The sequence below is a fragment of the Carassius auratus genome, unplaced genomic scaffold, assembly GCF_003368295.1.
Source record: "Carassius auratus strain Wakin unplaced genomic scaffold, ASM336829v1 scaf_tig00215236, whole genome shotgun sequence".
Classification (NCBI taxonomy): Eukaryota; Metazoa; Chordata; class Actinopteri; order Cypriniformes; family Cyprinidae; genus Carassius; species Carassius auratus.
The window spans coordinates 559,370-574,772 of NW_020528000.1; the positions used below are offsets into that span (position 1 = coordinate 559,370).

Sequence of the window (15,403 nt, forward strand, 5' to 3'; positions counted from 1 at the left end):
AGCCAAATTGCTTGACACTTCTGTGTGTGGTGGCTCTTGATGTCTTGACCCCAGCCTCAGTGCATTCCTTGTGAAGTTCACTCAAATTCTTAAATCCAGTTTGCTTGACAATTCTCACAAGGCTGCGGTTCTCTCGGTTGGTTGTGCATCTTTTTCGTTCCACTCAACTTAACATGCTTTGATACAGCGCTCTGTGAACAGCCAGATTATTTGCAATGCGTTTTTGTGACTTATACTCCTTGTGAAGGGTGTCAATGATTGTCAGAGACAATTTTGAAGGCTCAGGAAACCATTGCAGGTGTTTTGAGTTGATTAGTCATGTCATCATATTCTAATTTGTTGAGATCTTAAATTAGTGGGTTTTTGTTAAATGTAAGCCAAAATCACCACAATTAAAAGAACCAAAGACTTAGACTACTTCTGGCTGTGTCCATTTAATTTAATACATGACTATTACAATTTGAGTTGAATTACTAAAATAAGTGAATTTCATCGACATTCTAATTCGAGAAGCACCTGTAGTTATCCTGGTCTCCACTGTCTTTCAGGTCTGTAGAGGTCCTTTAGGTGCTGAGCCACCATCTGAGCTGGATCCGAGTGACTGCAGTGACCATCTGATCTGGATACAGACTGGATCTGGTTGCTATGGTGACCTTGGAGTAAGAAATAAATAGACTAATATTAGCGTAGATGCCATTCTTTGAACCATGTATCAAGCACATTGTGTTTTATGGGAAGTGTGTTCCCGCTTGCAGGCAGGCTAAAAATCTTTTAATGAATTTGAATTAGAAATGTGTCAGTATAAGCCAGGTTAAAGAGATGGGTCTTTAATCTAGATTTAAATTGACAGTGCGTCTGACAGAGTATGTTACGTAGGTTATTTCCACAGTTTAGGTGTCAAATATGAAAAGGATCTGCCAGCCACCATTGATTTTGATATTCCAGGCATCAAATTGCAGCGTACATGTAGGACTTAAATGCAATAAGTCTTTATTAGTAATAATATTTTAAAATTTATACAAATGTTTAATACGGAGCCAGTGCAATGTTGACAGAATTGGGCTAATATGTCCTGGTTCTAGTAAGAACTCTAACTGCAGCATTTTGAAACCAGCTGGAGTTTGAGCTTGCAGAACAACTACTCAAAGCATTAAATAATCTAAACTTGAGGTCATGAACGCATGCATTAACATTTCTGTTTTTAAGCATAGGTCAAAATTACATATTTTTAAGATTGGAAAAAAAAGTGCCATTTTACAAATGCTTGAAACGTGGTGGCTTTAAAAAGGAAAGACTGCCATCAAATAGCAAACCTAGGTTCCTTACTGATGACGAAGATCTGACAGAGCAGCCATCAAGTCTTAGTGTTCTACATGCTGAGGTTTTAGGTCCAATAATTAACACCTGTTTTTTAGAATTTAGCAGCAAGAGATTACTCATCCATTTGTTATATATATTGACTGCACATTCTGTTTGTTTTTCAAAATTGGGATGTTTCACCAGGTCGCTAAGAAATAGAGCAGAGTATCATCAGCATAACAGTGAAAGCTAACAACCTGTTTCCTGATGAGATCTCCTAAGGGTAACATGTAAAGAGTAATAGCTCTAGTACTGAGCCTTGAGGTACTCCATATCTCACTTGACATTGATATAATACCTCTTCATTCACTTCTACAAACTGATGGTAGTCAGATAAGTATAATTTAAACCAGGGGTGGGGAACGTTGATCCTGGAGGGCCTGTGTCCCTGCAGAGTTTAGCTCCAACCCTGAAAAAGAAAAACCTACCTGTATCCTGAAGACCTTGATTAGCTTGTTCAGGTGTGTTTAATTAGGGTTGGAGCTAAACTCTGCAGGGACACAGGCCCTCCAGGATCAACGTTCCCCACCCCTGATTTAAACCATGCTAATGCACTTCCACTGATGCCAAAAGAAGGTTGTGGTCAATAGTGTCAAATGCAGAGCTAAGATCCAATAGCACTAATAGAGAGGTACAACCACAATCAAATAAGAGCAAGTAATTTGTAACTCTAATTAGAGCAGTTTCAGTAGTATGACAGTCTAAATCCTGACTGGAAATCCTCAGATAGTATCGTGGACATCTAAAAACTAGAGATTGGTCTAATTTACTAGTTATTTGGGGTCAAATTGTGTGTGTGTGTTTTTTTTTTATTTATTTATTTATTTATTTTTTTATGAGAGGCTTAATACACCCACTGTGGCTCACCATTAGCAACAAGTCCAGGAGACACTTCAACTCACCACTTGCCCATTCTTCTCCTTCTGCGACGACCTCAGATGTTTGAAGATAGGCATCCGTAGGCACATAAGCTCCCCAGCCACTTGGTTTTGGCCATGCATCAACTTCTGACAGCTGCTGCCGCACGAAGACCTCAGCAAGGTGGTAAATGATTTCTTCCACATTTGGAGAAAGACCTGCCTCTGGGGGGGCTTTGTGTCACTGGGGAAAGAGGTGCAGACAGCCAAATCATTCAGCCTGGAGAATGCATTTATTTCTTGTGCAATAGTGAGAACAAATAAAGGGATTGTCCCCTTAGGATTTTCCTTTGAAAGTGCAGGAGAAGGTGGAGTGAAGATGGCAAACTTCAGCCGGACAGTAGGGATCAAGCTTGACCAGCGGAGAGTTCCCCAGTTCTTCCTGGTTCTTTCTCATTAATCGCTTTCTGTAAGGTGGAAAAGCAAACCAAAGCCGTACAGACATTCACAAATGTCTGGACGCAGATGCTCTGTCTTAATCTTCTCCATCAGTGTATATATAGTGTTTATATTAAGTAGGAGATTGCTGGCCAGCTGCTGTGTATGTGTTGCCAGGGGTGACTGATGTCGGGACACTGGCAGTCTGCCACAATATTGTAGTATCAATCAATTTATGTACACAGGTGGTGTTTTTGAAAAAGTCAAAATACAAAAATATTATACAGTTAACAATTATAATAATTGATTCATTTTTTAAAATAATACTGTACAAATGGTTTAGGGTAAGAATGATTTAAAAAAAGAAATTAACTTTAATTTTTTATTTATTTATTTTTTTTTCACTGGGATGCTTGAAATTTGTCAGACGTGAAAGTAAGAACATTTCAAACGTTACAATATAAAATGTTTCTTTTCATCAAAAAAAAAAAAAAAAAAAAAAGTTTTCAACATTTGTAAGTACCATTACTTTGCATAAAGGAAATAAATAACATTTTGGAATAAAATAGAAAATGGTTATTTTAATACTAAATTTTCTTTTTTATAATATTACTTTTTTTTACTGTATTTTTTATCAAACAAAAACAGAGACTTTCTTTTCCTTGTTCCAAACTTCTGACCTCCAGTATGTGTGTTATATACAGTAGACTTTATGTATAGTGGAATATCTATATGTATATTAAATAAATAAATAATGCACTTTCTTCTTTCACCTTTGACCTTGGCTGAAATGTGTCTGTCCCTCAGAAGATATGGTTGTGGAGGAGACATCATAAAAAAGGGATGGGTCATGTATCCTTGTGACCTAGTTTTATCCCGAAGCGACCAGTGTGTATCATGTTGCCCTCTAGCGTTTACTTCCATGTCTCTAGCACAACGTGACCAGGTCGACTTGTTGGCAGGATACTGTGAATGTAACTGATTGCACAACCATATATTATCCTCCTGGCATCTTCTGAGCACCACAGAGAATCTTTCAGTTCTAAAGGGCTCAAATAACATCCTAATTATATAAAGTCTGCTAACCCCGACACTGATTATTGAGGCTGAGAGTGCACTAAACATAGACTGATTCAGTTACAGTCACCTGGAGTCAATGCTGTGGTCAAGACAAACACACGCCTGACCCCACGCTGAGGCTTTTCTCCTTCGGTCTGTCATATTTCACTGCTCAGTTGACCTGAACATTTGAACCGGAGACCGACTGTATGGCTTTGTATTTTTTTTATATACCAGTTTGAAAGATTCTTTGCAGAGTTTTTTTTTTTTTTTTTTTATCTATTAAATATATATTTTACAATATTTAATATGAATCAACCTGATTACATGTACACAGAAATATTTTCAAGGGTCAAATCAGAGAATAATTTCTTAAAGTAACATCAGCAAAAATGCATAGATGCACATTATAGCATATGTGTAAAATTAATATGTGCATCCTATTATTTTAACTTAATGACTTTATATATATATATATATATATATATATATATATATATATATATATATATATATATATATATATATATATATATATATATATGACTTAATTCAAACCAAAATTTTCAACCTTGCATTTTTCAATACAGACTTTTAACTGTTAAAATGTATAGCATTTATATTGTTTTATTTTTGTTTGACTTTCTCTGTCCATTTATTTTGCCTTTTTTTCATTGATTTTGGTTACTCAAACAGAATTAATTTTCAATGATTTTGGTAAACTGTTGAATATAAGCCACAAACACACACACACACACAAAAAATGTCACAGTGTATTAACATTATTTATATATTTTCTTTCATATGACCTTTACATGACCTTTACATGATAGTTGCTAGATACATATCACGAGCACGAAAAAGATTAATTCTGGTTTTAACAGTCTTATCGATTGTCGGTAGCCCTATTGAATTTAACATGTTTTCTTTCAGGTGTCATGATGAATTATGCGATGAAATCATATACACATCTAATGACAGGAGAATCAGAGTTCAACAGTTCATTAAGTACTTTTAGCTATATTTTCAATCAGTTAGTTCCAGTCCTTGATTCTGATTGGTCACCAGCTGTGTTTTCACTATACACCACGGTTCTGTGTATCACTGCAACACCCTGAGCAACATAAACAATCAATAATATAGTGTCAAAACTGTTCCATGAATTATGTATTTCAGCAAAATGCTGAATGCTGGCGTTATGTTGCATAATTTGCCTTTAATTCTGAGAACCACAGCCTTCTTCCCATCAGTGAAACTCTTCTTGTGTGAGAGATATGTTGACGTGTGCAATGCACGCATCTTTGTGAAAGTCCACAGTTTCCAAAGTGTGGAGGAAATATTACTCTATTTGTTACACTAAAAAATGTTGGGTTAAATTTGTTAATAACATTTTTAACCCAAAAGTTGGATTAGTCCATACACCCCAGCATTTTTTAGAGTGTAGATGTCTGTTTAGATGTGATTCTGTGTTCATTTACACTGTACACTTGAAAACTTGCGCTGTACCAATTTGTCTGTTTTATACTAAAAGACGAAAAGTTTTAGTTTGAGCTCTATAAGACGAGGCATGTTTTAGCGAAACATTCTCTTGCCGTTTACTATTACTGTCAGGATTTTGTAGTGGAAGGACTTTTTTATTGTGTGCTAACCATTTTATAAAAGCAATAAGGTACTCGAGGCGTGCTGTATTGTGAATAAGGTCACACTACACCCCAAAATACTATAAAAAGTAATAATGTGCGGTTATTGTCTTAAGGAACTATTTAAATGGTAAAGTTATGTAGTCAGGTTTATTCTGTCTTATAAATGATTCAATAAATAATATATTTTTGTTTTTAATAAACTCAGTAGACTGAAATCATGAAGCACATTTTGTACTGTGTAACCTGTTAAGCATATATTTATGCCTGACACTTTCTTTGAGTTATTGGGCTATTTGTGATGTTTTATTTCTCTGTGTGTGTTTGAGCGTGAGTGCGGTGCGGTGCGGTTGCTACAGCTGAGGTTTGGAAGCATGCTGTGGCCGCACATGTCCCAGCAGTGGAGAGGGAAGCATTAGTGGGGATTAGAACAGCAAAACATTGTCCAGGTAATCAACCAAACACGTGAAACATGCCTGCTGTCTCCGCACACAGCCCCATTTAGCCAACAGAACTGGGACATGGCGAGAAACGCATCACGAACATGACTGTAATAATACAGAAAGTAGCTGAAAGTTGGTCAGCTTGATACAGAGAAATCAGTTTGCATGGAAAGCTTAGCAAAAACCCAGTGTAACATAAAAACATAGACAAAAAAAAAGAGTTAATAAATTATATTTCTATTTTATATGAAATATGTAAGATGTGTATTAAATGTAGATGTAATCCATTACAGTTTTAGAGAGAAAAAAAGTGTCATTAAATTACGCTTACACAGGATGTTAAAGATTACAATGGGAGTCACATCTTTATAACTGATTTTTATTTGATTTCTCTCTCACACACACACACAAACACACACATACCATATACAGATTTAATTGATTTCGTTCCCAAATTGCATTGACTGCTCTAAAATATAAGACATCAATGTCTCTTGACACAGAATGAGACACATGCTTATCTGATAGCTGTTTTATTTCCTATTTGGGTTTATGTATATGCTTTATGTTTTATTGTGTGTGTGTGTGTGTTTTTTTTTTCAAGGCATTGTTAGATTCCTGTTTTTCCTGTCCTATTTGCTATGCAAAGATTTGATGTCAACAGTGTGGGAGCTATTCAACTATTTCTTATCATTTTAAATTGGAGTTAGAATGATCTCAAAGTAAAACGAGGTGCTAAAGTCTGATTTTGCGATGACTGTGCTTCTTGCTAGTCTGACAGGAATCAGAGCACTACCGTGAGGTTAACCCTACCTGCTCTAAACGTTTCAAAAGGATTAACAGTTGAACACATCCGTTGGCAATTTAGAAAAGTGATCAAAACTCATCAAATGTAATCAGTAACATTAACAAAATATCTGAAACAGCTGCACTACTTAATACATTTTAGATAGGGTATCAAACATTTTTAGATAGGTTAATCTCTGTGTGTGTGTGTGTGTGTGTGTGTGTATATAACTGATCTTTAGAAATTGCAACTGTGATGAAGTTTAGATGTTCATATAAAAGGGAGATCTAAAGATGTAAAATTTGCTATTATTTATTTGATCAAGATACAATTATTCTTAAATGCTAAAGCCACGGTGCTAATAAAATAAAATGCAAGATGTTTTCCCTGATTCTCACTGGGATGCGTTTGTTTGAAATGATAAATAGCGATGCAGAATTACCAATTCCACCGAACACTTGGTTTTACCTGAAGAGTTACATCAAGAGATGAACGGGGCTGTGCGCGGCTGGCCATTCGGCCCGGTGTCACGTTGATTTCCAGTCTGGAGGATCACCCTGAAGACCCTCCCTCCCCACACCGCGAGATAAGAGGCACACAGATCATATGGGATTAGCGTGAGTCTAAAAGCACACGAGCAACTCTGACCCAATCCAAATCTGACTTGTTATATTGAAGGATTCTCAACTACATTGACCAGGACACCAGCAATCCTCCAGAGGAAGATTTAGTGTTTGGAGAGGCAATGAGGATGAAGATGTTGTTTTGCAGCTTGCTGTTTGTGTTGGGAGGAGATGTTCTCCTGGCCTGCTCTCTGAAGAACTACACGCTGTACGTGGAGAGACACGAGTGCGGTCACTGCATGGCCGTCAACACCACCATGTGCAGCGGAATGTGCTTCACACAGGTAAGAGCTGGCAGCTTCACAATACGATCATGGAGCATGCTTCTGGGATCTAATAATGTGTACAATAATTCGGACAACTGACCAGTTCCATACCAGAGATAAGCAGGTTTCATGATGAACGACGCTTTCAGTTTTATTCATTCTTTGACAATGAAGTGCAGAGCATCTGGTCCTGAATAAGAAATATTTAGATCATATTTAATTTACCATTAAATATATTTAATTATACATGAAAAAGCAATAACTTATGTTAAAAGTATAGTTAATCTAGCATATGCTTTTTGTGTATGTGGTGTGTGTTTGTGTGTCAGAAGGAAATTGAAACAAAGATATATATGTGTGTGTGTGTGTGTATATATATATATATATATATATATATATATATATATATATATATATATATATATATATATATGTGAGAGAGTAAGAGAAAGTGAATCATAAAAATCAGAGTAGTATTCATAAAAAATGACTTGTTCTGGGGACATTACACACATGTGAAACACCAATAATAAGAACAGATGTCTTTCATAAGCCATTTTATATTTTGTCCATGTTGTTTATGAACCTAAACATCAAAAGACGACATGTGAAATCAGATCATAATAATGTTACACACTTTCTTCATTATATAAAAGTACATCTCAATATAAATTGCATTATATAAATATATATAAAAGTACATCTCAATACATGTTGAGAATCGATGGGCAAGATGGAGCAAAGCTTTTGATTTCTTCTTTTGTATTATCTTGGATTTTTTTCTCTGCACACTATCTCATTGGTTTTAGAGGAAATATACTTTATTTATTACAATAAACAACAAGTAGAAATACACGATAGGCAATAATTAGTAATAAGCATAAATACATTCTGTTTGGCATTCATGTAGATTAGATTAAATATATTGCAGATAGAAATATACTAAACATTCTATACTGTACTACTTTGTGTGTGTGACAGGACACAAACCTCAGAGGATTTGTGGGCAAGCGTTTCCTGATTCAGAGAGGATGCATGCATCGTTCTGTGGTCTATCATTCGGCTAAGATGCCCGGCTGTCCTGTCCACATTGACCCGCTCTTCTTTTATCCGGTGGCACGCCGGTGCCGCTGCACAAAATGCAACACTACCAGGAACGAGTGTGTTTACAAGCCCAAACACACTCCCAGCAAATGCTCCGAGCACCTGCGTGCCGTCTGACATCAGTCGACAAGGGGCTTTCCTCACAATAAAACTCAGTTCTGATAACCTTCTTTTAGAAAGTGTTTCTCATTTCAGCTATAGAGAGAGTAAACAATGTGACTGGTTTTGTAACAATGCTGTATATATAATATACACACAAATACCAAATTCAGTTATAATGTCTTGATGAATATTGTAGGTGAGAGACAGTCTTTTTTCATTGTGGTTCTCCTGTCTGTATCTTTTTCACTATAAATGTCTGCATTCATCACTAAAGTCTCATTTACTGTAACTCTGTAAAAATAATATTCACACATTAAAAAAAAAAACAACAAAAAAAAAAACAAGCATATGCTTCCATAGAAAAAACATTACTAGAGCACCAGAATAAACATACTAAACTAAAATAACAATTAAAATCTCCACATAACAATGAACTATTCTTACCTTGATCTTTTATGTATGAGAGCAATTTATTTGACTTCTTAGGTTACATCAGAAAGGCTTGCAAAATATATTTATATATTAATTGCACAGTTTGCCAACTACATACGTATGCATGTGTGTCTAAGGACAATGTATTTTTAAACTGTTACTGATTGATGATGGTGATGACTCACACATTTTATTACCAAAGTATATAAATGATGTCGTGAAAACTGAAAAATAAACATGAATCATAAAATTTGGTTTGGCATTGACATATTATGAAAAATGTATGCAAATTCGGGATCTGTGCGATTTATGTTCTCAGTGCCGCTTCCATAACTATCACAATCAGTTTTTGCCTTCATTAAGCTTTGACTAAAAAGCAGAACAGATCATTAAAAAAATGTCCAATTATTTATATGGTCATAACATAGCAATGTGGTTTCCAAGTGAAAGTGTATTTCTGTTGTGTTTAGGACATTTACAGTTTTAAATATATAATTGATTTTCCTTTATTTGTCCAACATCCCATAGTGATTCACTGTTGCATTAATTATTGTGATTTAGAATTTTCCTTAATAAATAAATAAAATATAAGTAATACAAACAAACATAATTTTACACAATTAGATATAATTGTAATTAGCCTTCATAAAATGGGTTTATATTTGCAAATAAAATAATTATAATAATCTATAATTTACATTCAGTACTTTGTTGACTTTGACTTTCACTGCTTTTATCTCTAGTGATTTATGAAATATTTATTATAGGTGTACCTATAATCAGAGATTAAGGATCTTGAAATTGATTGAAAGTGTCTCGATCAAAGGTGCAATGATTTGTGATTCTCGGGACAAAATCAGTATATATAATATTTTGATGTCCAGACCAGGAACCTTCTATTTAGATCAGTACTATTTATATTTCTATTTACTATTATATTACCATTTAAAAAAAGATATGCATGTTTCAGGTTCAGAACATTATATGCATGTAAAAGCATGCTCTGGAAGAAATCCAACATTATAAAAAAAAAAAAAAAAAAAAAAAAAAATTATATTAATATTTCCTCTAAAATTTAGGAATGCACTTAAAGATACTGATCGAAAATCCCTTAGCATACATGCAAGTGTGTGTGTGGTAGTGTAAGTGTCTCTTTGCATGCCTGCTGTAAGAAGATCCTGCTCCTCTGATTGGCCATGCAGTCAGTCACAGCGGAGACACACAGCGAGGGAGTGAACAGCCGGTGTTGCCTGAGGCTCCTGGGAGGGGCTGCAGTATATAACCCATACTCGCTATTTTGCATAGTGACTGCACCTCTGTCTACCTCAGTCCTCAGTCCAAACTACAAACCTCTCACCATGGCTCAACAACAAATAAGGTATGGAACCAGAACGACTGTCTGCAGTGTACTGTAGTCAGTTAAAATGCTATTGATGCTGTAGTTTTATTGTAAGTGGTCTAAACACGTTCAGGTTAACTCTTAAACACTCAGGGAAGTGTTGCATTTAAATAAATGTGTCACATACATTGCCTTGCCTATACCTACAAAGCAGCGCCTTGGTTTTTTGTACAATTTTCTACAATTGAAGGAGTGGGTTATGAGTAAATGAAAGCATTAGGAGTACAATAGGTATTGATTTCTTTATTTGCTCTTTTGTTTCTCTCAAGCCTCCCTGCCAAGCTCATCAATGGTGGAGTTGCTGGACTGGTGGGTGTCACCTGTGTGTTCCCCATAGATCTCGCCAAGACAAGACTCCAGAACCAAAGAGGAAGCCAACGGGTCTACAAAAATATGTAGGTTTGCATTTCACAGTGTTCACATTTAATTTTAATTTTTGTTGTTGTTGTTGTTATGTTTCAAACCAAAACAAAAAAGAGTCACTGTAAACCCTTATTGCAAGTTCACTAAACCATAAACAAGACAGCATTTTCCTTGAAAGAGAGATCCTGGAAGTAAGTGAGGATGACCTTTTATGGAAAACTGAAAACTTGTTTATCTTTCTCAGAAAACTATGGATTCATGAAAAGGGGGGTGGTTTATTCAGTATTCGTTGTATACATTTGGAAGGGTGACTTGGCTCATTAGACAACAATAACTTATTATTATTTTGATTAGGATGGACTGTCTGATAAAGACTGTTCGTTCCGAGGGATACTTTGGAATGTACAGAGGTAAGCAGATTTAGAAATTTGAATAGAATTCTAGACCTTCTTCTTTTCCTAAATTCTAAAGCCCCTGAGGACATCTTCATAATGAAACATAACTTGCAAGTCAGCACTTTACCCCATTTACATAAACTGAAAAGAGGCGCCAATCCAAAGCCTCTTTGTGATAGCTGCAATTTCCTGTGACTTACTTTTAGATACTTGATATAGCTTGCAAAGTTCTACATTTGCAAAGAAATCTTAAAAATGTTTTCATGGTATTGATTCAGTGTCAGGAATCAGAAGAGGACCCAAAGCAAAAAATATCATAGTAGTATTTTTCGTAGATCAACTGATAAGTTTATTTTTCCTACAGGTGCAGCAGTCAACCTGACACTGGTTACTCCCGAGAAGGCCATCAAACTGGCCGCCAATGATTTCCTCCGTCAGCAGCTCAGTACGGGAAAGTATGCTCTCTTTGCTTCTATCAAGAAATTGTCCAATACTCAATAATAGTTACAATGAAAAAGCATTGAGTGATACTCACTTGTATTTCAGGCTCAAGCTGAGCGTGTTTCAGGAAATGTTGGCTGGCTGTGGGGCAGGGATGTGTCAGGTTATTGTAACAACCCCAATGGAAATGCTTAAGATCCAGCTTCAGGATGCGGGGCGACTTGGTGAGGCATAAATATTGATCCTTCTGTCATGATTAATCTACAATTTTTAATACCCTCAATATTCATGATGTCATCAATCGTCAGATCAGTGAATATTATTCTTTATTTAACACACCTTTTTCAAATTGTGCGAATTGTGCAAAGTAGTGGATCCCCAGGACCAGAGTTCAGATCCACTAATTTTGTAGACTTGTAAAGACTTTATGCAGGAGGTTCCTTGACAGGCTGTGGCATCTTTTACATTCAGTGGCCCAGCAGAGGAAGTTACCTGTGCTTCACACTGTTAAACTTGGAACAGCCAGTCCAGTCCTGAACTGTTCGTACAGTGTGGGTCCAGTGTCCTCAACCAGGAAAGTGTCAGCCATTCAGATTACCCAGGAACTGCTTCGCACAAAGGGCATCCAGGGACTTTACAAAGGTCTAGGAGCAACCCTCTTGAGGTACGACTCCATCTTATAATGTAAATGTTTGGCCAATCTATTCCAAATGCAATCATCTAGCTCAAACTGTGGTTCACGTAGCACAGGTCTAAATAAGCCATACCACAGAACCTCTAAACTTAATACCACAAGGAAATATTGGTGTAAAGCAGGGGTGTCCAAGCCTGTTTCTGGAGGGCCACTTTCCTACAAAGTTTAGCCCAAAAACATCAGGTTGGAAGTTTCTAGTGATCCTGAAGACCTTGTTCAAGTGTGTTTAATTATGGTTGGGGATAAACTCTGATGGTAGGTTGCCCTCCAGAAGCAGGACAAGTTGGACTTGCATCCTTGTTGATCCTGGAACAACACTTGCATCTAACAGTCCAATTTTAGAGTCAGGTTATGGCAGAGTTATTAGCATCATTCCTCTCAGATTCTAATGGTAGGTGGGAGGTTAGGACTGTATTTGTTAGCTAGGTACATTCGACAAAAGAAAATGATCCAGGAATGTCCAACTTGGGCAAGTTATCTCTCAAGACTTTAGTAAAACATACTTTGGGTCTAATTCTTACAGGGACATCCCTTTCTCAGTGGTTTACTTTCCGCTGTTTGCCCACATCAACAAGCTGGGAAAGACCTCGGAAGACGACCAGGTGCCTTTTTACTGGTCTTTTATTTCGGGTTGTGTGGCTGGATGTACAGCAGCTGTGGCAGTCAGTCCTTGTGATGGTGAGCATTCAAGTTTTGCTAAGTAAATTTTAGTGTATGTGCAAAGACTAAGGTCAATCCCATCTCTATCCAGTCGTCAAAACCCGGCTGCAGTCACTCAATAAAAGTGCAAATGAAGACACCTACAATGGTGTGGCGGACTGCATCAGGTAAAGCAACCACTAACCTAGCTAATGGCATTCTAGGAAAATGCATTAATGCAGTTTTCTGTTGTATTAATTATGATCCCTCTCTTTGTTCCTACAGAAAGATAATGCGCAAAGAAGGGCCATCTGCTTTTCTGAAAGGTGCCGGCTGCAGGGCGCTGGTCATTGCTCCACTCTTTGGCATTGCTCAAGTGGTTTACTTCGTCGGTGTTGGGGAGTTTCTTTTAGGGCAAACTCCATTCAACCTTTACTCTGTCTAAGCTATGAAACCACCTGAATTAAACTTTAAATACCAACGCAGCTATGATGCAACTAAATATCTGAGAACGAACCAGCCTGTTCACATGATAATTTGTAATGATTTATAGAAGATGGCAAAATTGTTCTGATCTGGGTCATACAAATACATACAACATAAACCATCACAATAATCTGAAAAATACCTATAAATGTTGCATGTTTCTACATGAACCAAGTTATAGGAGATCATACGCTTTCAGAAAAAATGGTACAAAAGTTGACACTGGGTTTACTAATAGACACTTTTAAGGTAATACTATGCACTCTTTAGAGCAGGGGTGTCAAACTCAATTCCTGGAGAGTTTAGATTCAACCATAATTAAACACACCTGATCCAACAAACCAAGTCCTTCAGGTTTATTTGTTAACTACATGGTATGTGTGCTCTGCAGGGCCCTCCAGGAACTGAGTTTGACAGCCCTGATCTAGGGGTAAGTAAGGTACAAAAGTGTAACCCCAGTAACAGATTATGGACCTTTTGTTTTCAGAGAGTGTACAATTTTGCCATCTTGCAGAAACTATTACATGTTGCATAATTATTAGATTGTGCTGAAACAAATGGTAGTTGGAGAAGGTAGTTGGCTTAGAGTTTTATTTCACGTCTTTACATGCTACCTTTAGCATATTGAACTGGCTTATTCAGGAAGCTAAATCATTGCACATGATTATGATTCTTTTGGAAATGTTTGGTCAGAGACAGTCAGATTTATCCTCAGTGAGGGTTGATTTGAAAGAAAATCCCTTTTTATACTTACGTCCTCCATTAACAGTTGTGTCTTACCTTTCTTGTGACCTTGTGTATATGCACAATATTACAGTGGCACTGCTGATTAGTGTGGACATTAGCTTGGAGATACACCTGTGAGGACATTGTTATACAATATACATGACTTGGAAGAGACCCACACACATAGACAGGATGTTTGATTCCTGCTGAAGTGAGGTTTTACTATTACAGAATTAAAGGAAATTCTGTTCAACCTAACTTTGTTGAACTGTCATACTTAAGAGCACAGACAGACATCCTGAACCATTCCAAAATCTGGGACTTAAGTGTGGTTCACACTTTGAAATGTGCTAAACAGAAGAAATATGGAACAAAACTATGTGGTTTGACACAAAGATCATAACTAAAACCTATGTGTTTTGTTCTTGTTAATTCCACAGTGATCCTGGTTTTGTTGTATGTGCAAATACATTTCAAAAGGTTTCTTGAGACTTCTCACCTGTTGTTTATTTACATTTTTTTTTAATGTGGAATGACAAATTATTTTTTTTATTTTTGGATAAGCCATTCTCTACAAACACTTTAATACATTTGTCTATGAAAAAACTAACGAAACTAACTCAGAACTAAGGTAAGACTAGTTTGAAAAACAAAAACCAGAAGGAAAAAAAAAAAAAAACAACAAAACATAAAAATCAATAATTGTGAGGTTCATTTGGTAGTTCTTCTCAAGCCTTTAAACAAACTCTACTTTTTTAGAGCTTTTAAGTTTTGAAAAAAGAAGAAGAATGAAATGTATTATATTATGTTCTTTAATGCAAAATTACAAAACTACAGATTCAAATAACGCATGAGATGCAGTAAAGGAAACTCACTAATATACCGTACAGGCATCTAAAGTGTTTGGTGTGTGTTAAATTTGCACACATCTGTGCTGGTGAAAAGTGCATACGGTGCCCTGCAGATGAAACTTTAGCCTGGTTCTAGTGCTTCCTGCTTGCAGCTGATGAGCATTTCATGCCAGAAAGACGAGGCAAAATTAAGTCCTGCTATAAAGTTGCGATGTGGCCAGCACGTCTACAAATGAAATTATTTGTATTCAAAGTATTTAAAAGCATAATTAACTTTCTGGTCAATATAAATACCATTA

At 36.3% G+C, this 15,403-nt stretch overlaps 2 protein-coding genes across 2 annotated transcripts; both read left to right on the forward strand.

The window, feature by feature from the left end:
• Positions 1-6,878: 6,878 nt before the first annotated feature.
• LOC113094052 (thyrotropin subunit beta) lies at positions 6,879-9,646 on the forward strand. Its single transcript, XM_026259694.1, has 3 exons — positions 6,879-7,200; positions 7,284-7,490; positions 8,454-9,646. The coding sequence occupies exons 2-3, from the start codon at positions 7,329-7,331 to the stop codon at positions 8,691-8,693; spliced, it is 402 nt and encodes a 133-aa protein (XP_026115479.1). The 5' UTR covers positions 6,879-7,200; positions 7,284-7,328; the 3' UTR covers positions 8,694-9,646.
• Positions 9,647-10,354: 708 nt separating this feature from the next.
• LOC113094042 (mitochondrial glutamate carrier 1-like) lies at positions 10,355-14,742 on the forward strand. The gene is made up of 9 exons (XM_026259670.1): positions 10,355-10,488; positions 10,779-10,904; positions 11,227-11,282; positions 11,632-11,722; positions 11,814-11,932; positions 12,180-12,372; positions 12,926-13,080; positions 13,154-13,229; positions 13,327-14,742. Exons 1-9 carry the CDS (start codon positions 10,469-10,471, stop codon positions 13,484-13,486), a joined length of 996 nt encoding a protein of 331 aa, XP_026115455.1. The 5' UTR covers positions 10,355-10,468; the 3' UTR covers positions 13,487-14,742.
• Positions 14,743-15,403: the final 661 nt, after the last annotated feature.

What these genes read in the sequence shown, in the direction of transcription:
- LOC113094052 (XM_026259694.1), top strand. Translation starts at nt 7,329, where the DNA reads ATGAGGATGAAGATGTTGTTTTGCAGCTTGCTGTTTGTGTTGGGAGGA. An exon ending in GCGGAATGTGCTTCACACAG is followed by an intron (nt 7,491 to 8,453) that starts GTAAGAGCTGGC and finishes TGTGTGTGACAG; the next exon opens with GACACAAACCTCAGAGGATT.
- LOC113094042 (XM_026259670.1), top strand. Translation starts at nt 10,469, where the DNA reads ATGGCTCAACAACAAATAAG. An exon ending in ATGGCTCAACAACAAATAAG is followed by an intron (nt 10,489 to 10,778) that starts GTATGGAACCAG and finishes GTTTCTCTCAAG; the next exon opens with CCTCCCTGCCAAGCTCATCA. An exon ending in CAGCAGCTCAGTACGGGAAA is followed by an intron (nt 11,723 to 11,813) that starts GTATGCTCTCTT and finishes CTTGTATTTCAG; the next exon opens with GCTCAAGCTGAGCGTGTTTC.